Raw genomic sequence first — 25,706 nt, forward strand, 5'->3', positions numbered from 1 at the left:
GAAAATCCTTGCTGGAGTGAATGAAGATCATGCACAGTAATGAATTCCAATTCGCATGCATAATTGCATACTCAATAACACTGTCCATCAATTTCGCGGCCCGATTAGAGAACTATCACGAAAGAACGGATATTTGCTCATCCGATTCATATATGAATATATGCCATAGCAACGATGAGATGGAATTACTCGGCTCGTGCTCGTCATATCGACAGGTGCAACGAAATCACGTTTTTATCCTCTCTCCCATTTCGCGTAATACATAGTGATAATTATTATTTCAGAGCCGTTCAATTGTGTAGCTGCACATAACACACCTACAAACTATATCCAAGCGATCGCGACTCGTAAATATATTACGCTTGTTCCTGACGCGTTACCGTTCGAATATTAACATTCTGATACATTCGTACCGCTCTGACTTGCACGCTCAAAAGGTGCCAGTCAGAAAGCATGTTCATTGTTCATATTATTGTTGTTCTTATTAAAGATTGAGTGTAGCTGTACTTGTCTGGCGTTCTCAGTATGGAAATCAGAGTTACGTAGTTAGTTAACTACTCGGTAGGATACGAGCTCCTACAATTGGCCAAAAAGGCTGTGTTGATGATGAAATTTCGGGTATGCCGAATACCCACATTATTCACAGGCATATCTAGCATACCGAGGTTCGGCAATCATGTATGAAAATTGAACATTGAATATATGACTGCTCTGCTGTTAAATCCCCAGGAACATGGTTAGTGGTTAGTCGGAAAAGGCAGCGCCAAAGAGGAAAAGATTTTTAATTTCGCGAAGGCCTGCTGTTGAATTATGTGAACTCAGCAGATACGGTTGTTGCATATAATAGCATCTTATGAAATACGTCGGAGCCGAAGCTACTCCTCAAATAACCAGCTCCGGCTCCGGCTGAATTTTATGTAGAGCTCCGGCTCCGGCTCCAGCTCCGGTAAAAATGTAGGGCTCCGGGGCTCCGGCTCCGGTCTCCGGCTCCGGCTCCAAAGCCCTGCTATAGAGTTACTATATTTTTGTGTTGCTCAAATTCATGATACCATTTAGCGCTGCAGGAGATCCCTGTTATCGTCCAACCATGAAATGTATATCTCGTAACCGAGAGACATCCTGTCCTAAAGTAATTAGCCTCTAGTATAAAACTCCCGATTCGAGAGAATCAGTAGACTCTTTTGCTATACCTACTGTTATCAACGTCTGAAATATATTCGTATGTCTTGTGCAATATTGGCGTCTTAAAAAGATCTCACCAGGATACAGGATTCCAGGTTAAGTAGTCAGCCAGCTAAACCTATAATACTTTGGTTAGCTATACTTCTACTTCCAGGAACAATAACTCTGAATCGTTCCAGCGCCCACTAGCGGGCTTTTCAACGAGGTGTGAACACAATGTCAGTCAATATGACGTCACAGTAGCAAAGTTTCGCCCATCGACTGTACGGGATTGAAATGTGAAGTCTGGTGATTGCTCAGGTCCAGGGTTGCCAGATTGGCCCTTTCGGGGCCAAATTCGTGAAATTTGGCCCTTTTTAGAGACAGTTGGCCCCAAAATAATAATTTGGCCCCTTGGCCCTTTATTTTCAATTTTTGGCCCTTTTTGGAAACAGTTGAGACATACCGTCAAACTAACTATTAAAATAATTCTGTCTCGCAAATTGGGCTGACAATGTTTATGCCAATGTCAAAGATTCGAGTGGAAACAGTGTAGAAGATTTGGATTTGTTTTTGTAGAATGTAGACTGTGTTGGAATTGTAAATACAGATTAGTGAACAGGTGGACGAAAAAGCAGCGAACACGGCTGGAAGCTATGTAGCAGAAAAAGTCTGAAGAAGAGCACCCTACTTAATGATTGATAAAAATTTCAAAGAAAAAAAATCAACATAACCTTAAGTTTTTTGGTGTGAAACCTAAAAATTCGGTAGATAAGTTGGATAAGTTTCAAATGTAAAGAAACTATTCTCTCGATGTTTAATTAAAATTCATAAAATTTAATCACTCTAGGCTAATTTATAGCACAAAAAGTTTTATTTCACGATTTTATATTCAGTCGGAAAAGGCTTGAAATAATGAAGAAGTTATTGTAGTTGGATCCAGTGTAGTTGCAGGTAGTGGATTTGGTGTCCTACAACAGTATCAACAATATAAAACTGGAATTCCAGGTGTCTATGGGTAATGTTGCAGCGTTATTGACGTTATTGAACAATTTGGCCCTTTTATTGGCCAATTTGGCCCCTTTTCCGGCGCTGTTTGGCCCTTTTTCGCAGAAGATGTCTGGCAACCCTGCTCAGGTCTGCAACAGGTTTATTCATGAGCTGGATGAAATCGTCTGGCGGACCTTGTATAACTGCTCCTAACTTGAGGACAGTTATTGAAACCACTTTTTGAATTGAACTCAAATTCCACCACCGATCCAGACAAATGATGATCCTTAGATGGAGATAGAAATGATATGTATTGCAATAATCGATGTAACGAAGGAATGTCCAAATACAGCAAATGGAACTGGGTTGTGAAATTAGGTTTGAAAACAGTGGTCGCCTGCGGTTAGAGTTAGAGAGACAAGTCTGCACGATAAAGAACACAAGTTAGTGACTATATAGCGATCACACGTACGCAACGTAACCAACAACGTACATACAGCAAACCAACTGAACTATAAAGAGATGACGCCCAATCAACATACATAAAGGACGAATCACGCGGCGCCTAATCAACTAATGATGATCACCATACGCTAAACACTGCAGTAACAGACCTTTTGTCCTAGGGTTACCATATTTTGGAATCGGGAAAGGAGGATACTTTTACCAAATCCTAAAAGTTATTTGACCGAAGTTGAAAACAGCTGATTTTGTAATATTTACTGTAAATCTTGTGGTGTTGACTAAAAATAAGGTCACCACTGTCGAATGACCCGCTCGAACATCCGTATTACTTATTTTACGTTATTTATGCCGATTCTCAGTTGACTCTGTCCATTGTCGTAGCTGTGAAAAAGGACGAATTGCCAAAAACGAGGACATTTGGGCGTCCTCGGAGGAAATTTTCAATTTCCTGAAAACAGAGGACGTATGGTAACCCTACCTTTTCCGGTCCGCCTCACGGCCTATTTTGGAAGCAGATAGCATCCATCATCTTCGTCATACCCAGAATGAACGCAAACGACTCCCAGGACTCACACACAATGTAAATATATGCGATATACAAGACACACAATGCGATGTAACGAACAGATAGGGGATGCTGAACGACCAACCAGTTGGGGTCTCTTGAAATGGCATCAACCCCGACCTAGTGCCCGATGTCACAGTGTTCTTCGATGTTATTTTTTCTTCGTCGGTCCTTTTTAGACGCTATTTCTTGCCCTGACTTGAGGATTGTAAAATTCTTCAAGAGGGGGGGAAGCAGCCTATGACTGTATTCACCAGAACTGTGAACTGCTTCCTCGTCGCTAGCGTACAAGCGTCGGAAACATTCAACAAGATTCTATAAGCTGGTGAGGTCATCCTCAATAACCATCTTGTCAAGATTACGGAAGAAATTCGGTTTTCTGAACAGGATGTAAATTTGAATCTGTGAGCACTGAGCAGCCATGTGTTCATATAGTTTTGCTGATTCTACTTTTGGTTTAACTTTAGGACACACAATGCCGACAGTCTCATAACTATGTTTACCGTTAAATACTCCCAAACTATAATAGCATCTTGTATTTACTATTGACTTTTTCGCGTTCCTTTGTGAAGACGAGATTAACTTACTGCGCTCGAACATTTTCTTCATTCGGTTGTTTCATTTGGCAGCAAATACTTTGATAAATTATGCCTATAACTATATGATTCTCGGCTGTTTCAAATTGCAGCAATGGATCGGGGCCTACGATATCGTGTAGGCTAGGGCAGGCCTGGGCAAAGTGCGGCCCGCGGAGCGATTCTGTGCGGCCCGCCAAAGGTTGCTTGAAATTTAAAATATAGAACCTACTTTTTAATGGTGCTGCGTGGACTAAAACCATAGGAAGTATAAACTGAACCGGAAATTCATTTACTATCAAGCCTGTTCATTAACACACCGTGATTGCGCAGCCTATACGTACTCCACATGCCTAATCCAGATTCAAAGTAAAGTCAATGTCGCAAGTTATGCCGTTAGAATTAAAGTCAAAAGAAGTCACCAAACCTTCTTTGTTGCCATAGTCACATTACGTATTACAAGGTCTATGTTTCAAATTGTTACATGATGTGTTTCCAAATCCATAATTCGTAAAACAAGTGAATCAGTGCTCATCATTTCTATGAATATATCACCACCCATAAAGGATGTCAAAAAAACGAAAGCCGAAAGTTGCAATTCAAAGATGGTTAATAACTGCAACCTTGGCTAAACAACGAGGCCATTTCGGCAAGCTGCACAGTGCACACGTCTCGGAAACCAGCTACCAAGACAATAAGCTATATATTATCCTCAGGACCGTCACTCCCGCACCCCAAGCCCCCCAATTGGGTGGCGAGCTCGACGGGCACCAAAAATTATTTCGTGAATGAATATAAATTATAGGGTATTTTTTTGAAAATTTATGCAACTTTCATTCAAATTTTCTCGAGCTCCGCGCGATTTAGAGATCAATGGTTTTTAGAATTGGGTATTTCAGCGTTAGCCATTACCGCGCCACGACGCACCAAGATATATGAACTTTAAGCCAACACGAGATTCCGAGAAGGCACTGCAATTGCAACTGCTGCTCAAATTAACTAAGTAAAGGGAAAAAAGCTCGACAGCGAGAAAACCTTGACTGAAAAGGACTGCCCTTATGTTGACCGAAAACTACGAAGTCCAATTGTCCATAGGCAATATTTGCCGGTGAAGAAATACCAATTGGGAATCGGGTGCGTCTTTTTAGTTTGGTATGCTTTTGTGATTTCAATATCTTTTCTCGTAGCACACGGGAGGTCACAAAATAGCAACATGTAACGAATTAATTATACCAACGGGCCCTCCCGAACATTTCCAAGACAGTACCTCGCTCAGCTCTAGCGGTAAAACTGAGTAGGCCACTACGTGGGCTGAGAGAGGTTAAAAAATATTGCAATATATATGCAATTACCAATATTATTGATCGATTGAATCATGAATCATGAAAAAATTCTGCGCATGGCGCGATTAGGGCATTAACGTTGCCAATTAGTGTGTACAAGACATATCGTGCATCGTGCATCTCGATGGGGGCTGATCTGGGGGCGAAGCCCCCAGGAGCTTGGTTTAGAACTCTATTGGGGGCCCAAGACCAACGTTTGGGGGGATGACGAAGGGTTGTTTCCGCCATTCCAAATACATTTTAATGTATGATAGAAAACCGAGAATAGGGGTTTAAAGAGACTTTAAAATGTATCAGGTTTAACATTGTTTCAAAATATGACGGCAAACAATTACTTTTTTGGGTAATTAACCGTCACTTTGTCATTCCCCAATATCAACACATCCACTGATCGAGCACCAATTCGTGTAATTCGCTGCTCCCAATTTAGAAATAAAATCAATACGCTGGATATTCTAAAATTTCTGACTTGGCCCGCCAACATATTTCTGCTTATCATTTAGCCCGCGGAGAAAAATAATTGCCCACCCCTGGGCTAGGGTTACCATATTTTTGTGAAGCAAATTCTTAGCAAACTTACACTCTTCAGCGCCCACTAGTGGCTTTAAAAAATGAGGTATGACACATTTTCTGTCAATATGACGTCACACCAGCAAAGCATTGCCCATCGACTGCATACATACAGGAATGGAGTGGAACGTAGGTCATGGATTGGCCATCTGTAATATGAGCTCTGGTGATTGCTACTTGCTAGGATCTGTAATAGATTTCTTCACGGGCCGAATGAAATCGTCAGGCGGGTCCTGTCTGGACTGTCGGAATTGTGTTTGACAGCCCTACTATACTGTTAGGCCTTCCATATATTAGGCTAGTATAAAATCAAAACCCTTATAAAGGCTATGATAAAATGCACCAGCGGTTGAACATCTGGTGATTTTCAACCTTTGATGGTCGCGACCTCATTTCGAACTTGAAAATGTTCCGTGGCCCAGCTCCAAACTTGATACGCTGATTACTAGAAAAACAGCTTGCCCAAACTTACTCACGGCCTATTTGGGAAGCCGATTACGTCCAACATCTTTGCGATCCCCAAATAAAGGCAAAAGACCCCAGGATTTGTACCCACTGTCTTTGAGTGAAGCATCCAATCGGACTCTGGGAATTGTTAGCTTATAATTGCGATTACAATTAGACTTATTTCAGTAAATGATAGTTATTTATATTTATTTTTGATTGCATTTTTTGCGACGGAGGAGCCTGGTGCCCATACTAAGATCAATATACCTTACATTGACTCGCGCGGAGCCCAAAAAAAAATTCGAACAGCCTAAATCTGCTTGAAAATAATATTGTTTATGTTGATTTACGAAAAACTTTTGATCACAGGCCTACTTCAAGCCTTCAAAATTCCGGACATTTGGTCATATTTTAGAATGTCCTCCCGGACGCAGATTTTTTAGGTGGAATTCCGGACATGTCCGGGAAATGCCGGACGTATGGCAACCCTAGTATAGGCCCCGAATGAATTCATTATAAACTATAACTATGACAATAAGTTACCATATTGCGTTAGGCCTAACTCTGACGCCGCAGCAGAAAATTTTTATCGAAAGCAATAAAGCATTCATCTTCAACTTTTCATTTTAGGTTGCTCTGAACAACTCAAGAATTGATCGTGACAAAGTTATGAGTTGCGCCCATGGCCGAAACTGCCGCACCCTAAATCCCTCAATTGTGAGGGGGAGCTCAAAGGGTCGCAACATTTTTTCGTGAATCAACACAAGTTATAGCATTGCCTTTAATAGCTCATAAAGGCTATGGTATAATGTTTTTGTGATGCATACAACCTTTTTCAAATGGTTGTCGCTGTCTTTATTTTATTATTGGGACCCCCTACAACAACAAAGCATAATTTACAAAGAAGGGTATTTGAGCGTCGGCCATTAGGCCTACTGCGCCAAGACATACAAAGTTTCGGCCAGCCAATGCGACTACGACAAAATCCACCTCGTGTTGTTTGAAACCATATATTTATATACATATAGAATTGTCCATAGGCGCCCAAATGGCTGCCGCCGAATATTCCTGTCCTAGGAATCTGAACCGCACACGACAAACGGAGGGCGAATCTGCCAATCACATGCACGAATCTGATTTTCCAAGTACAGAACTAAGAGTAATAAACTTGCTTGAGCTGTCAATGAAAAATAACACTCGTGATCCGAACTAGGTTATATCCGCGTTTCAACTTTCTGAGATGTTAATAACAGCCGAAAACATCCAAGATGCGTCGCCCTGACGTCGGATTATTGAGCCAGCAATAAAATAAAATGCAATGATGAGACTATGAAATTTATCATTATCATGATAAAATATCTCTAGAAAGTTTGATAAAGTCGCTGCAGTAATTAAATTTTTATTTTGCGGCTTTCGTGATGGGCCGCGCCAAATGTTGTCGCGGTCAGTAGCCTACCCATGCTTTAAGGCAGTGGTTCAATCTGGGCTGCTCCAGCGCCCTCAGTGGCGAATTGGATGTTGAAGGGGGTGGCAACGCCAAGGCGCGATGAAGAAAAACGGCGTCGCAGTGGACGGTGTAGTATGGACATATAAATAATGATTAGTAGAACAATAGTTCTATATATGAATGAGTTCTCATTGCAAATGCACACTTAGGATTGTTCCAAAATAACTTTTTTTTTAAATTTCACTCGCTTAATGATAAAATTGTCAGGTTTCCTGAAAAAACGTTACACACCAAATTTGGGTCAATTCCGACCAGTAAAGGCCGTGCAATCTTAAATTGAAATTTCGAATATTTTTGAATTTATAGCATTTACGATGAAAAATTTCGACACTTCGAAATGACCAAATATCGTGTACCAGGCATGCCTGAAGGGAAAGTGATGCTTTTTACACGCGTTTACATCTTGATAAAGGCCTGTGATCGAGTTTGGATGATGAAATCGCTAATATATGAAAAATGAATTTGACACTGATAAGGTGGAACTACATTGAAAGAGCACCGTGAAAACGATAGTGATATACGTTGCATATGAACACTTTCAGCGCTGAAATCCGAGACCATAAAGAGAAGATGAATTGCCAACCAGGTAAAATATATTTCCCAGACTTGAGGCGATATCTTTTGTCTCGCCAGAGTGCATTTCACGTAATCAGAGCAAATGAGCTTGTAGATAACAGCACTCCGCAATAAAGTGCACTGTCGTATTACTAGGCTAAGTGAAGACAATTGTATGGAAAGACAATGCTCAATAATCTGGAGATTATATTTTCATCCGACCAAGACACACACAATGCGATAAGACACCATGCGATGTAATGAACACATAGGAATAGGAGGCGGCCGAACGACTCGCAGTCGCGGTCTCTTAAAGTGACATTCCCCTCGGCCTAATGCCCTGCCCATGCAATGTCACAGTTCATTTTCAATGTTGATATTTATCCCCCGCCTCGTTTCAGCTCTTCTCATTCCTTGCGAGTGCTACCTTTCATCGGGTCTTTTTTCGCCACCAAATCTCGAGGATGAAATGAAGTGGTTCATAAGAATTATTGACATGAGGAAGATGTCGTCATTATACTATCAACCCACTGGTAACATGACATAGGCTACCTCAAGCATCCCATTGTTGGCTGGCGCGAGATCACTACGGTACATATAAATGGCCTATGGTGATGCAGATCCGCTAAAATTCGAAAATCATGCCTTAGCATTCGGAATTCGCCTTATGGAGAGGAGTCGTGAAAAGCAAATATCATAAACGCATTGCGAAGAAAACAGCCAAAACGTTATCAAATCTACACCGGAACGTAAAAAGATAGGCCCTACTTCGGGTTCCGATAATAACCTGGAAAATATATTTTGCTGTATTTTACCTGTGCGCCAGTTCATTTTCTCTTCATGGTGCCAGATTTCAGCCTTAAAAGAATTTTATTTGCTAATATATATCACCATCGTTTTAACGAGACTATACTTCAATTTCGTTGACTCATTTCCAGCAATTCAGTGTCAATAATTTTTAATTAATTAGCAATTTCACTATCTCAACTCCATCACAGCCGAGTACCAAGATGTAAACCCGTGAAAAAAGCATCACTCTACCTTCAGGCATGTCTGGAACACTGTATTTGGTCATATCGAAGTGTCCAAATTTTTTACCGTAAAACTTCAAAAATGGTCGAAATTTCAATTTAAGATTGCACGGCCTTTACTGGTCGGAATTGACCCAAATTTGGTGTGTAGAGTTTTTTTAGGTAGGGGAGACCGGGGACAATTGTAACACTTTTCGTATTTTCCAACATTACGTGTTCTTCTCGTGGAAATTTCACTTCCAAAGTTTTATATAAAGAAGCCAACAACTCGATAGTTGATATGAAAACTAAATTGGAACTCAATCAACAATCAATCATGGAAATTTTGGGTCGCAAAAATCGCTGCTCAAATGTTACAATCGCCCCGTACCCAGGGGCAATTGTACCACCCTTGCGGGGCAATTGTAACAGTGGTATTTATGACTAAACACAAACTGAATGAACAACGAAAACGGAAGCACAAATTGCAATATTGCATGAAACTAAAGGAAGAAACGTTTGAACGCTTCCAGGCTACGCCCGATCGCATTTATGGCATCTGAATGCAATATCACCCTTCGTGTCTTGTTCATGCTTAAAGTGTACAAGAGAGACATTCATTCCATCATCTCCCTACACATATTCGGCCTCTTCTACCAAGGTTCTGTTGTTCAGCGGGCATAATGGGTTGGTCATTCGGTCACCTGCGAAGGTGCGAAACCGACCTGGCTAACATATCTTGGTTGAATGGGCCGATGATAGTATAGTAAAACGAGGACGCAACATTGTGTGGCGTCAAAGCTATAATGACATTTATCTGTGCTGTAGAAAATTAACATAAATTGTTCACATCAAATATCAAAATGTAAGTGATGGGTCATGATCAAAGTCAGAGGACGAGAATTAAGACATGACTATTGAAGTTCGACACACCAAAGTCGATCAACATGAGAAAGAGTGGTTGAATCACGAAAATAACCGAACCGTCAGATTCACATCACCACTATTGTATGGCCGTTTCGACAGATGATCATGTTAGAATTGGTATCGCAAGGCAGTATCTGTTCTGGTGAACTTCTGGCTGTTGCAAGATTATTCTACAGTAGATGAATGGTAATACCAACATATGAACAAAGACATTCAGAATTGATAACATATTGTAACGGGGCAGAAGTAACAGAGTGTTACGATTGCCCCTGACACGCTCGACCATGATTTTTGTCTCAGTATGGTACCTTCCCGGCGATGCAAGTCCTATTCTTTCCACCACCACGGTAGACTATAGTAACATTGTTCCAGCTACACATATTACGTTGTAACTACTTGAGGTACTATTCGTCCAGACAAATTATTCCAGACCAGAAAAACTTTACTCAAGGGTCAAAAATTTCGTTTTTTGCAAATTATTCCGGGGTTTCGCATCGTAGCTCAACGTAACTCCAGGTATATTAGGAGAGATAACTACTGCATGCGCACTTAAAATATCAAGCTGATTTCTCCATCCTACTAGCGGTGAGGTCGATTGTTACATTTGCCCCTAGTTACATTTGTCCCCGGTCTCCCCTAACCCAACTATTTTATCATTAAGCGAGTGAAATTTGGAAATTAAAGGTAATTTTGAACAACCCTATGCACAGTCGAAAATAACTATCAAATCTCGAAATTTTTCGTCGCGCAACGCCCGTATATATACTGGCGATGTTGGCAATGTGTTTTCATGAATGCAGTGGTTATTATAATTAATGTAAAATGAATTGCGCGTACTTTTAGATCGGCATTTCACCGTTAAAACACTCCCGTCCCGCTTGGTCGGATTATTTTCCACAGTATTTCGAACAAGGTATTGTATCCAGTAACGCACAGCGTGTCGTAATCGAAGAAGCACTGTACCCCATTTGAGAGTGAGATCCCTTTCTACATTGAAGATGCGCTGAAGCTTTTTCGTCGAAATGATTAACTAAATATAGGTGCATTTGAGAGCTACAAAATTAAATCGTCAGAATTTTTCTTCATAATATCGTAAAGGATGATACTGTTTAGCGTTGTGACCCACAACCTCACACGAACTTTAGATAATACGGGTTGCTTTATTTGGAATTGATTCATTTTAATGTTAGTAACTGGGTGCAGTACTAAATTTAATGTGAGCGATCAAAGATCTCTACGACATTCTCAGCTGATTTACTAGCTAAGCAGAGCATAAAATCTAATGCAATTAACTAGCGTATTGCCAATCGCCGAGGTGAATTCGGGATGTGTAAATCGGACTTGAACCAGATCGTTTGAGCCCGTACCCGATGTTAGTTGTAACAATTTTGATTCGATCCCGAATATAGCTCACAATCACTATATTATAGGCATATCCCGGAATGATCGACTGAACTTCGACCTACCTATGGCTTTTTACTACAATCCTTAAAAATGATGACGATCTAGGCAATTTTTGAAAAGGGGCGCTGGAGGAAAAAAAGATTGATATCCACTCCTGTAAGACGTCATACTAAACCCACGTTGCGGACACACCACTCTTAAACAGCTCTATTCTCTCGAGCACCCCGGTACTAAATATTCAACTGTCCAGATCTTGTATATGACCTAAGTATACAGTATACACTGTACAGGATGGTTGTCCTACGATCTGGTTGGGAACTATATTCGGCATCCATATTGCCAATGCCAGACAGCTATTCGAAGAAGAATCGTAGAAATTAAGATACCAGCGGCATGATAGAACAGTCGGAACAATATCACCACCAACTTGAAATTCTTGATTTATTATTTCACGAAATGAATAGCAAGCTTCAGACATTATTTCATTCTTTACGACACATTTCGACAATCTACAGTACAAAAATGTCGACCGGCTGAAATGTCAATGCATAACAACATAGGCCGGAAAAATAATTTCGACAAGGCTTGTTTCACATTACATCAGTTACTCGAACACATAGGTACAACATAGCAATAACGATAAAATTATTCGTTTAATGGAAGCTTCGTTGCTGATTGAAGAATCTCGGGCAACAATATTACATTCACCACTAAGTGACTGACGGGTCTGAAGAATGAGGCCTCCGAACTATTAGAGCACCAAACTTACAGTAGCACATTGCACATGGCAACCGATTGAAAATTCCTGATGAAGTATGCTGTGACCCATACCAATGCAGAATACGGACAAAGAGCTATTCCAATTACCAACGCAACTGCTTTTAACGATACCAAATGCGTTGACAAAAGCTAATGCTGCTAACCCGATGGTAATTTTCGAAAATGCATATCTCTGCAAATGAAGGGGACAACGCACTGAACACTGTGAACAGTAGCCATGAGCTGCTTTTGCATTCAACGAATGTCGTTCGCGCTGTGATTTGGGATAGTTATTGAGTGGTGCGAACAGCTACTCATCTATTTTCAGCGGCATAATATCATGGTAGTCACCTATCAGAGATATTCACCTTCACGACCACGCACTGCGCGCGAGTCGCGTGTCGGCTTGTTTGCAAAACCGGACAGCGTCTGCTTCCAACAGCAACCGAGTCAGATTAGTACGGTAAAACAGAGGATAAAATTTGCACAAACTGTAATGAACTAATACGCTATACACAAACGGCAAAATCCGTGTGAACGCACCAGTTATAAAAGGCGGAAATTACGATGATATCGACAAAATCATAATGGCACACTATTATAGGAACAAAACATAAAAATGAGAGAGCAGTGATCAAAACCGTATCTATTTACATTCGGGCAGTGGGGCACCACCATTCCACCATTTATCGTCAGTGAGAGACACTATTACAACAGGAACTTGTGGCGTATTTTCAAGACGTTATCCCTACTGCAAATGATTCGATTGTTTCAATAAAAATTGCGCTCTATGAAAAACTCAAAAGGATACATAAATGGGATTTAAAATGAAGAAATAGGACGATAGATGAGCAGCCAAATGCCGGAATACCCGTCTGTGCATATAAGTACGTCACATAGGTTGTGTCAGAATGGAGATGCTTCAAATAAGCAGACCGAAATATTGAATAATCGGAAGTTAATGAAACAGTAATAGGAGCAAGACTTCCATTCGAAAAGAATGTTTAGAAATACTATGATGTCTCAAAAAGAGATATTTTGCAATATCTTCATAATGCATTAGTGAGCAAGCGATATTTTGTCAAGAGACCGAAATTTGAAATTGTCGATCGATAGCACTGGATTTGGTATTCGGCAAGAACGAAGGGCCTAAACAAACGAAAGAAAACGAGTATTTGCCTAAAGCTAAAATATCAATGGCGAGACAAGGCGGGGCAATTTTCAGCAATAATGTAATGAAAGCGGCAAGAAATTCATGCAGCAATGATTACATTTTACATTTAAAAAAAGTTTCTTCTACAGTTTGACTTCTTTTCCAGGTATCCCCTTTTGGCCTGAAAGATATTGAACAGTGAACTATCTAGCTATATAAATATAAATATAGGCTATGCGTTCGACACCGTATCCAATTAAATGGATTGGAGCTACAATAAATTCAACCAAAAGCCGAATCTTAAAATGGAATCCACTAGCACGGCATGCGTGAGCCGGTGAACAAAGCAAGATACGACTGCGACGTGACTTGTAACAACATGCCACAAAACTATTTCGAGACAATTGATCACACTCGTCCTCTATAGTTGCCAAACAGTCTCCAACAAGCGCTGTTAACCCCTTCAACGTTAAACATGTCGGGAGAACCTTTTACACTTACACAGGATGCTTGAGTGAGTTAGGCATAAATTTCTTTACAGACGCAGGAAATCAAAACTCATTGAGCTAGTAGGTGATTTCCAGCGTTTGAAGTCATGAGCGGAATAATCGACGCGCGACCACGCCCTAATTGGTAAGGCACATCCGCCTACTGCTTAGTTTATAGATCGCAGAGGCTCACCGGAGAGCAACGACGACTTCTGTATCCAACGATGGATCTACTTGCCTTTTATGATCAATGTTCAGATCGATTTATCAAAACTACGAATTGACAGAAGGCATGAAATTACAAATTGGTTGCGACTGATTCTATTGATGTGACAAATTATATGCACAAGCGCAGCAACGCTTATAAACGATTAGGCAGCATCATGGCGGTAAACTCCACAACTGAATTATAAGGCGAAGACTGCATTTGTATTATGGCTCAGGCACATGGGCAGACATAGGAACTGACAATATAACCGTTTTTGAGTGCTCACTGGTGCAGTGAAACTCCCAATTGCTGGTCAACCAATTTTGCTGCGTTAGGTAATGTTGTAGCCAAGTAGCAAGCTCTCAACAAATTTGGGAAAGTGGAATGAAAAGTGATGATGCAATACAACTGCTAGGATGTAGTGGTTTTGTCTACTCTAACCGGCATTGCATGATACAATCGTATGCGAGCAGGTGCAGACAATTTGAAACCGCTTGGTCCAGCATTATCACTACCAAGTACCAACTGTCAAAATAATTGTGACAAAACTGTTACAATTGAGACTTAAATTATTAGTTGGCTTGCAGTCTACCTCTATAAGTTTCATTGACACACTAGCTTTCAATTCTTATCCAGGAATACATCATGCAGCATATAGCTATCCGTATTAGATGACAGATCACACAGTGGTTAATACATACTATTGAAATTTCAACTTACTTTTTTTTTCTGAAAAGAAGTGAAAGAATATATCAATAACATGAGATGATATATGATAAAGAAGATATTAAAATGCGGTCTGGAATATCCCCCCAAAATTGCAAGTAAGCTCAATGCAATGTTGAAATGGAGTATTGCACAGAAAAGGAATTTCATGAAGTACCAATACCTTGTTTACGATTATCTACACAAAAGCACCGAAGAAGTTGGATACATAGAACAGAATTTCATAGGAATACGAAAAATAGACTGTGACAGCAATAATGACAGCTTGACTTTCTTGTTAAAAATAACAGTATACATGATACAGCTGTTACATATATATTTATAAAAACTACAAATTGCTTATGTGTTCTCATTTGCAGATATCCAGTGTCAGTAAATACAGTATACCTGTACCAGCCCAAACACATGTTATTGACCAGTAAATTGACTGAGCAATCCCTATTGACAATGTATTAGGTACTTCACCAAAATAAGTTGTGAGCAAATGAGAGCGTGTCAGCCAGAGGTGCTTATCAATCACCGCCATTGTGATCTTCCAGTCGATTGCAAAAGATATAATGGTAGATTGTGTGAGGCTTCTGGTATCATTCATTACATATTTTGAATGTTAAAAGTGTCACCAAGACTGATGGGCATTTAGAAATGTGAAGGAGCTTGTATGCTGAATTGTGTGCACCCCTGACTTGAGCTATCAGAGGTTTTGTAAGCTCGTATCATACCAAGAAATATGGTGATGGGCTGATATTTGACAATGTAAGTTTTCAATGTAGAAAATATTCAAACACAAGTTATTGTTAATACCTGCCTTCCAAAGCCGGCTACAAGAGGATTAGGAAAAAATCGCGAAGTTGAAGGGTCACGAATATATGGTAAAAAAGGATAACTCACTTTTTATTTTCCAGAGGTGTAGCAATAATATTGCAATCATGCCCACAAGGCTGAGAATACCAACTATTGTTCCAGCAACACATGCAGAATTGTTACCTAAAACGAAAATAATACAAGTGTATGGCCCAGCTGATATGAGTGGATAGTAAATTTCGATACCAATACAAATACATTTCTCACACTAGTAGGCCTACCATTTCGAGATAGTTTACTGTCAATGATAAAATTTCAAAACAGGAAAAATTAGAGAAAAAGTTCATTTTGGACATCTTTGCAGTTTAAAGGTTAAAGTCTGTTACTTAAACTTAGTAATGGGCCAGATTTGCACACAGCAATGGTAGAATGGCAAATGGATAAAATACCAAGGTGGAATATTTTAAAATTTCATTACAGCTATTCTTCGTCAACAAGACTTTTTCTCTTCAACTATTTAAAAAAATTTGTTGGATAACTAGTGAAGGGATATTTCATATATAATTAAATATAAGACTTTGCGGCTAGATTCACGCCCTGACTTGTTTTTGTTTACAAAACTAAAATATTATGAGGGAAAATTATCACTAAGCCCTCATAACATAAAATACTGCCAGCAGCAATCAATATTAGTGAGCACTAAAGTAAAAGAAAATTACCATGATATATCTTGCGTCATAATAACAAATTAATTTATATATTGACATTTATGAAAGCACTTTTTTTTTAAATAAATGCTAGTCAGATCTCTGGTCATGAGTTGGAGACCCGTGGTGTAAAGCTAGAATACACCATTGGCACTTCACAGCATTGTGTTGGCCAGTGAATTGTTTGGTGAAACACTGTTGCACAATTTCCAATTACTAGTCGCCATAAGAGTCCTAAGCAATGAAGCGCTTGGTTTGTCATTTGAAGAACAATCCTACAACCTGTTTAATGTATATTTGATAATTTGAAAATTGTAAGTGAAAACATGTGAAATGATCTGCAAGTGGAATTATTTGATTGATACAAAGTGTCTAAACTACTCGACATCACAGAACACATACTTAACGTTACCTGGCAGTCCGAACAATAATCCAACAGCAATCAACCATGAAACGACACAAACTCCCTTTGCGACAAACAATGTTGCAACATTGTCCAAGACAAATTCTGAAAATGAAATTAATCAATATTGCCTTCCATATTTGAAAATGAGATGAACACTTACTATTTTTCCAACCATAGAGAGCTATTATTGTGTACGATATCATCAAAACAATTCCGATGGTTGCTATTAATGCTGCAGAAGTCAGTCGACTAGATTGTCTTGCAAGAGGAGTTGAATCTAAAGGATCACATATTCATAGACATTTGATATTCAACTTCAAATGATGTTAGCAAGTAGCGATTTTGAGTTAGCACCATCTCAACTTCAAGAAGACATCACCATGAGACATCAGCTGTGAGCTAAACAGAAAATTTACCTTAGGCTAACAAAATGGATAACTGTCAAAATATTTAAAAAGTTGTTGCGCAACACTACTTGAGGAGGCCATTTACTAAATGTCTCATACTACATCAACATTGATGGTTTCATAATGCACAGGAGTGCCATGTCTCTCAGATCCCCCTCTTAAGGAAGCAAGTACAGTCATGTCAAAAGTGGGCATACGAGACAGGTATTTTAGCTTCATCATTATCATAATTACTCGACATTGTGATCAGTTAAAAATGCAAGAATGCGACACAATGAAATGACAGAAACCATTTGGTCAAGTCTATCGATTGAGTTGTTCGCCTTGGCATATTGATAGTAATGAAAAAGTAGCACAATCAACATGTACACTGCGAGAGAAATACAGACAGATGGCAGAATAATGAACAAGCAAAACAAAAAGAGGATTCATGTGTTAGTAGCCTACGTGGCAGGACTATAGGTGAAATCAATAGCAGTCTGTTGATTTTAAATGATTGTTTTAATGCAGACACAGATTCAGTAAGCCTTGAAATTGTAACCAGACGCTTCAATATTCTTCAATACACTATTTCAAATACTGTCAAAATTATTCATTCAATTATTACGCTACTTTTTACTCTAATCTGTTATTCTCTCACGATGTATCTCATAAATTCATGCAGAGTCTATAAAACTTGGTCTTGTGTCTATTGATGAGACACTCTTTTGATTAACATAATATACGAAGTATACATGTGAATGTTATTTAAAAAATATAATCTTCCATTGAAAATTATCTACCCTGTCATTTTGTGATCTGATAACGTGTTTAGAAGAGAATATTCTATTAAAAAAATTGAATTATGAAGAGCATCGAATAGGATGGATTGGCTTGATGATATATTTCCCTAAATTGTCCATTCATTGCTTGACACAAACACACACTAGGACAAAGAACATCCATTGAAAGTTTTGAAAAAGGTTCGACTTTTGAACTTCACGATAGTGAATCTAGAGAATGTTAATGCACAAAATGAATCAGTGCCGATTGCTTTGGACTCGGATCTCAATCCCAAACCAATATACCATAAAGAACTGACAGGAACTTTGTTGAAATCAAAACAAATGCAACAAGGTTAATATCTGCCAGCTCATCACAACAATTAGGTCACGGTATAACCTTCAATCCAGAAAAGCATGAAAGTGATGATAGAGAATTTGCACAATAACAATGACTACTGGACTTTGTCCGTGAGACAATGAGCAAACATCGGTCGCAATGCAACGTCGATCAAGTTTGCCTGATTTGACGCAAAACTCTCTATCCAGTCTGACCGTTATGCATGCAAGTGAACTTTCCCCAGAGCCATACATTTGGCTGAACTAACCCGAGATATCAAAGACTTTGACATGATTTTAATGTTAGCATTAGAAAAGCTACTGAAACGTAAAATATCATAGGCCTACCTACTCCATAATAGCATAGTAAAGACTAGCCAAGCTATGTCCAGGACCATGCATCACCAGATTCATGACAGAACGGTTCTTGAAAACAATTTACTTGTACGTACGTACACCCACCATCTACTCTGACAAGGTTATAACAGTACATAATTAGGGTCGAGATCTCCCGTTTGGAAAGCCCTGATTTGTAGAACAACAGCTTTTATTTTCATACGACAAATGACAATAAAGCATTGTCATTGTCATACACGTTTGCCTTACATCATGGAAACACTGTCTCGTTTTTACAATCAAACTTGGTCAACACATACAAACAGCTGGCTTCTTTCTTTAGGGCCAGTAGATGTTTGCATTAAATTTTGCGTCAGCCTTCAATGTATAACCTGATACGGTAGCGAAGTTACTGATATTTTATCAGGTTTACTTCACATATAAACAAAATGGTAAAAAGCCAAATTTGACCATTGAAGTTGTAAAATGCTAATTACTAGGGCGTTTTTTTTTTGACATGTCAAAATTTTGTCAAAATTGTAGCGTTAGGTCAAAATTTGTCAAAATTGTTCATAAAGTCAAAATTTTTTTGACGTCTTTATTTCGTTTGTATCGTAGATTTTGCACTGTCGGTGAACGTATCATTTGATATTTTACAGCTTGTAGCCTACTTTATAGGCCTACTGTTGTAAACGGCTAATTGTCTGCTCATACTGAATCATCAACGGTCAAATAAAACAAATAGGCGGACATGGTATTATGGTCAACGTACCGCAATATCCTAACTGGGGCATCATTCTAATATTGAGAAGCGCATGATGAAAAATTGTAATAGATAACATTGTCAGAATGAAGCAACATGGTGTGTCACCAGTAGTGTATGCACAACTTGAGTGTTGTCAGCCAACAACTGCTGCTGTTGAACGTCCTTGGCAAGTAAGGACATGCACTTTTTACCCACGAATATAGGAAAGCATCTCTCGTTGTACTACAATTTTTTTTTAATTATTTCTACCATAATACGTATTGCAACCACTGGAATTCTTCATAGGGCCAGATTTCGTTAAAATATTGTTTTTTATATGTACAAAGTTGCCTGTTTCTATGCCTAAAACGTTTTTTCAGGCCAAACTACTTTGTTGGGACAGCCAGTTACAACCGGAAATGTAGATAACTGGTACAATTTTGACATTATTTGGGAAAACACCTAATTTGCATACGTTAGGTCAAAATTCAGTTTTTTAGGTAAAAAAAAGTCAAAATTTCGATTTTGTAGGTCAAAATTTTCTTTTTTTTAGGTAAAGAAAAAACCGCCCTACTAATTACCTTACATAGAAGTCAAATAAAGTGAGGGAATTTCAGATCTGGCGCTAGTCCGCCAAAGGACAGGCATTATGCCACTCGCCATTACAAGCATCAACATCAGACATTGGGTGATTACTTCATGAGTGTAATCGTACGAGTGTAATCGATTACGATTATGACTACTTCTGAATCACGCGATTACGATTACAGCAAAATCAGACAGTAGTCAAGTCGATTATGACTACAATTACATTGAAAAAGTAATCACGATTACTGACGATTACATTTATTTTGTTTCTTGGAACTTATCTTTGAACACATATTGGAAGACAATAAAGCGACTGGGATGAGAATGCATCATGAGAGAACAACTTTCTTTTTAAATGAGAAGTCATTATGCTTGTTACGTCACAATATACCCATTGCTCAACTTTGCAGCTGACGATTTCTCGCACCAAACGATTTGCATTCTATAGCCAGGGCCGTAACTGCCGCACCTCAAAACCCGCGAGCTCGAAGGGGACACAGAAATATTTTGCAAATTAACATAAAATATGGAGTATTTTCGAGAGTTTTAATCAACTTGAATTTTTTTGCGATGTAATGTAGCTAGATATCTTGATTTTGAAATGCATACCTCTGTCTCCTCAAGAAAAAAAAGAAGCATAATTTATAAAAATAGACATTTCGGCACTGGCCTTGATAATGCGACGACACTCCAAAATATGTAGTTTCGTCCAAAATGCCACGCTGGATGGGCGCGACAATTCGTCCTGTTCTCCTAATCTGAGTCCCACAATACAAAAGCCATCCGTGTCACCCACAGACAGAGATCATGTGTCCGTGAAAATATGACTTTTGTGTGTGCATCTCACAATAGTTTTTCGTTAGATCTGGCCCGCCAGAAGTTTGATTGATCACCCTATTGGGGGCCCGATACCAACGATTATGGGGTGGGGGGACGACGAGCTGTTACGGTCCTGATTCTAGCTACGAGTCACGGTAACATGGTGTATAAGCGGATGGCTATAGCGGCAGATCCAAATGTGTAGTAAAGAATGGCGAAATAACGATTGGTGCACGTTCCAAGTAGGACCATATATGAGAAGAAGATAAACTGATGATCAGTGATCACCCAAGCCTGCCTACAATCCCCTTGATTCGGATGTTGCAAGCTGCAAGCGGCAAAGAATGGCTCGAATATGATTTATAGCAGCAGTCGTTGTTTTTAATACTTCAATGTGGAAATTACAATGTTTCATTTGACGAGTACAACATTTCAAATCTTTGTCCGGTGTACGCACATAGGCCTACTGCTACTGCTCGCCAAGCAGCAACGGTAAAACTGCGTTTAACTAAACATATCCAACCATCAATACATACGTTCTAGTTGAAACTGGGCAGGTACTGGCGTCTGGAATGTATTGATGACCTGATACACGACATTGCAGTTGTTCTTACAATCGCACTACTTATATCTGCTACATGTTCATCGAATATCTATTTACTATATTTGTGAATAATTCGTTACGCAATGCAATAGCTAATACTTGTGATGTAATAAGGAGCCGAGGCGTTTCAAAATCCGACGTTTCTGCTATCAATAACCTGGTGTAATATTGCAATCTTCGCTGTTCACGAATGTTCAGTCTATGTCATGGTCCTTGTACAAATAAAAACTAATCGTTCTTTCACAAAGAAATCGATTATATATGTCAGGGGTTGGGAACCTTTTCCGTCTGAAGAGCCATGTTAGCCCAATATTTTCCAATTTAACTCCCAAAGAGCCATACATGTCAATCAATTGTTACATCACAATTGAAAATTCGTGACGTCATGGTAGTACTAATTCGAACTTAGTACATGGGATTCGTCGTGGGCGCCATATTTTCTCGGTAAAAACTCGTAGGCTACTAATCATCCTGTGATAGCGCAATTCATGGTAAATAGCTCAGAATTTACAATGACTGATATAAATCTAATATAACTATAGCACTGACTCCGAAAATAAATATTGATCGACTTCTCCATTCGGCGGAACATAAACGTTGCACTACACGCCTGAATTTGAACGGCAATATTAGAAAACTACTTATCAATTTGGACGTGGATAGCGAAACGTTGTTTGTAATTTGGATGTGCAATTGGAATATCACTTCCAAGGCAGTTCATTTCTCGGCGTAGATTAGGAAGACAATGTGTATTTGAAAACTAGATTGCGATATAGGCCTCCCCATGCCTGCTATTCTCTTGATCAACCAACGTATGGTGCAATCCAAGATTACGCAGCGCGCGATATCGGGTACATCGAATTCGCAAGGGATATTGATTGGTCGCTGGCGCTACAGCAACTTAAATTTGACGATTTCATTGGGGGAGCGAGCCCTTAACCCTTGATACGCCACTGCCTCGACCTCTCAAATACATGCTTATGCTGCAACGAGAATAATTATTCTAGCCGTTTGAAAATTTACTATCAAGTTTCTGCAATATCGATAAAATTATGTCCAAAATTAAAAATATGTCAAAGAGCCATATCTTATACCCAAAAGAGCCATATATGGCTCGCGAGCCATAGGTTCCCGACCACTGATATATGTGAAATAGTCGATTACGATTACTAATCGCGATTACCCCATGTCTGATCAACATTGACAACTGCTATTGCGGTTTTATTGCTGTCTTGGTTTCAATTTTATATGCTCAAATTTTCAAAATTATTGTAGAATCTGCAACAGATGAGGAATCCGTTAATATAGTTGGAATAACCGACTTAATAGGCAATTCTACACAAGCAAAAATTCATAACCATAACTTCATAAAAATATTTTCAATAACATGTACATTTGTTCTGTTAACTACAAGCATACCGTAACACGGGGTGACTTTGTACCACTTTTCACATTCAATGTTGAATTATTTTATGATATGCTATGATTTTCTGCCTTCTTCAACTTTGTTATGGGCGGAAGGGTTAGATCTATGGATTAAACTTGAAAAAGAAAATTATTGTCATGTTTTCAATCATTTTTTTTCAATTTTTCTGTGGTGGCCAAAGTCACCCGGCAATGGGGTGTCTTTAGCCGAGCACCATTTTTTGCACTTACAGGACATCTAGCAGTCATATATGCTAATGACACAAGCTGAGAAGTTGACTTTGGCCATCTACAGTCTTTTAAAAAAAGAAGTATCCAACCAATGGTGATTTTTCTGACTTTAATTCAACGCAAAACCACAAAAATCGTCAAAATTACAACAAAATTAAACAAATCAACGACAAAAAGTAGTTCAATGCCAATGCCCATCAAGTTCATTCACTTTGTAGATTTCACGAGCATTCAGTAAGTCCGGGTCGGAGATTCTCTGTTAAATATCTTTCCAGTAATAAAATATCTGATCTTTTTTAATTGGCCATCTCCAATAGCTTCCCGATATTTGCATAACACTGACTTCTGCACCATGCTGTTCTGCACTCTCCACAACACCTGGAAATAATTCTCCCTCATACTCAATTATTACATACTGACCAGCTTTTGGTTTTGCTCTCAACTCCTTCTCTAATGCTCCCACTTCAACTGTATCATCACATAAATCTTCCTGGAAATTTTCTGCTTCTGAATAATTGTCATCACTTTCATGTTGAGTGCTTGTGACTGATTCAACTCTTTTTTGTTGGGATGTTGATGGTTGGTCACCATTTTACTTCCGTTTTGAAGCCTTCTTCTCCTCTTGTATGGCAATTATCCTCGCAACCTCCTCTCTCGAGATACTTTTCCCAAGACAAAATTTGTCTACAGGAAATCCAAAATCTGCCTGCGCCATACCATGGTCTGCTCTTTTCTTCTCCAAATCTGACGATAAAACAGACCGGCCTCATGGTGATTTCGGATGCTTTCCTATCCTTTTATTCTGTAAATTCCCTCTCGGAATACCAGTTATTTCACTTACAGATCTTTCGGACATTCCTTCCTCGATCATTCTTAGTGCCGCTTGGATCTCATCTGCGGTGTAGTATTTACAACTCCTGGCACCAAGCTTTCTTCTCTATTTCCTTGGCATTTAATTATTTAGAAGATACGGATACAAAGATTAATCTTGATGCAGAAAATACCCATTTTAACTGACTCTAAATAGCTGGCCAAAGTCACCCCATAAATTGCAAAAAATTGAAAAAATTGATCAGCCACATGATTTTGACAATCTTGAAATAATGAACTGTAGTTTCGCCCAGAAAACCCAATAAATGCTGTCAGGTACATAGCCTTTGTCTGCAAATGAAAGGAAATAGCCTCAAACACCTACTTATCATGTAAACCAAACAAAAGTTTGAGTACGTAAAAAGTGTGGTGAAATTTCTTATCATACCTGTCAACATAAAAATGGCTGTGAACATGTAAAGGTGTTGTATCAAACATGAAATTTGCAATAATAGCACTCTATTGATGAAGATTGTTCCTAAACAATTGCTTAAAGTACTCATACATCGATATATTGTTCGATGTGTGCAATAGAAACGAATTTTGGTTTTCGGCCAAAGTCACCCGGCAGTGCTAAAGTCACCCCGTGTTACGGTACCAAATTTTTGTAAGAGAAGTTTAAATTATATGAAGTTGCCATGATAGCAAAGAAACAGATACATATCACTCGTATACCTGCTTCTGATGTACTGTTGGAGAGTCTGGAGCTTGGGTTATTGGTTGTTGTTGTCGTTAGTGTGGTGCTTGTCTCTAGTAAATTCAATATATATATACATAGTAATATATCATAGTAATACTATCGTTACAAACATCATAAATAAAATAATACAATAATTGAGTCTGTGGCAATAAATGGTGTAGAGCAGTGGTTCTTAACCTTGTCTCCAGCGCCCCCCCCCCCAGGGGGCGATTTGGATTTTGAAGGGGTGGAATCGCTCAGGGGGCGAAATGGGGGGCGCTGAAGAAAAATGGCTTTGCAGTTGATGGTGTACTGGCTTTGCAGTTGATGGTGTACTAAGGACAGATGATGATACAGTAGGACAATAGTTCTTCATATCCCTGAGTTCTCATTGCAAACTAACATTCGACAAAATTTGTCAAATCACGTTTTTCGTTGCGCTCATCGCAAAATATCCACTGACCATGTTGCAATGAATGCAGTGGTTTATTTTAATTTATGTAAAATGAATTTGGCGTACTTTTGGATTGCCAATTCCCAGTTATGACACTCCCGTTACGCTAGCTACTCCAAGTCGTTTCGACATCTTCCTATCTTTTCATTGTATCACAGTTTCGTGCTGTTATGAAATGATGAAAATATTAATTAACTGATACTTATACTGATAGCTCCGGTTATTTTCCACAAAATGTTTTGAACTAGGTATTTTATCCCGCAGCGCACTGCGTGTCAAAATCGAAAAGGCACTGTAGGCTACTGTACAACTTTTGAGAGTGATGCCCTTTGTAGATGAGAGATGTTTTGAAGCTATTTGGCCGAAATAATTAGCCATATATACTTGTATTTGAGAGCTACAAAATTAGATCGTCAGAACATTTCTTCATTGTATCATTAAGGATGATACTGCTTAATGTTGTTACCCCCATTAACGTTAAAGTTAACAGCTTGGTGCAGGACTAAATTTAATGTGAGCAAATCTCTACCATATTCTCAGTCGATTTAGTAGTCACACAAAGCAATAAAACAAAATCCAATACAATTAACTTCCCCGTGTTGCCAATCGCAGCGGAGAATTTGGGATGTGTACATCGATCTCGGACCAAATGCTATGAGCCCGTAGGCATTACCCGCTGGT

General features: G+C 39.1%; 1 protein-coding gene across 4 annotated transcripts in view; it reads right to left on the minus strand.

The window, feature by feature from the left end:
- Positions 1-25,706, minus strand: part of LOC145439804 (uncharacterized) — a 291,614-nt gene that overhangs the window by 241,051 nt on the left and 24,857 nt on the right. The window contains exons 4-8 of one of the 4 annotated variants that reach the window (XM_080317441.1): positions 24,568-24,642; positions 16,928-17,044; positions 16,774-16,869; positions 15,742-15,837; positions 11,856-13,612 (exon numbers count right to left, since the gene is read on the minus strand). In XM_080317441.1, the coding sequence (XP_080173567.1) occupies positions 13,575-13,612; positions 15,742-15,837; positions 16,774-16,869; positions 16,928-17,044; positions 24,568-24,642 (422 nt within the window). In that variant the 3' untranslated portion in view covers positions 11,856-13,574. Of the gene's footprint in view, positions 1-11,855; positions 13,613-13,670; positions 14,857-15,741; positions 15,838-16,773; positions 16,870-16,927; positions 17,045-24,567; positions 24,643-25,706 lie in introns of those variants that run through there. The other 3 variants (XM_080317442.1, XM_080317443.1, XM_080317440.1) reach the window with 3 other exon arrangements.

This window comes from Botryllus schlosseri, chromosome 5 (assembly GCF_051294905.1).
Source record: "Botryllus schlosseri isolate E-star chromosome 5, Bs_hap1, whole genome shotgun sequence".
In the NCBI taxonomy this organism is placed as follows: Eukaryota; Metazoa; Chordata; class Ascidiacea; order Stolidobranchia; family Styelidae; genus Botryllus; species Botryllus schlosseri.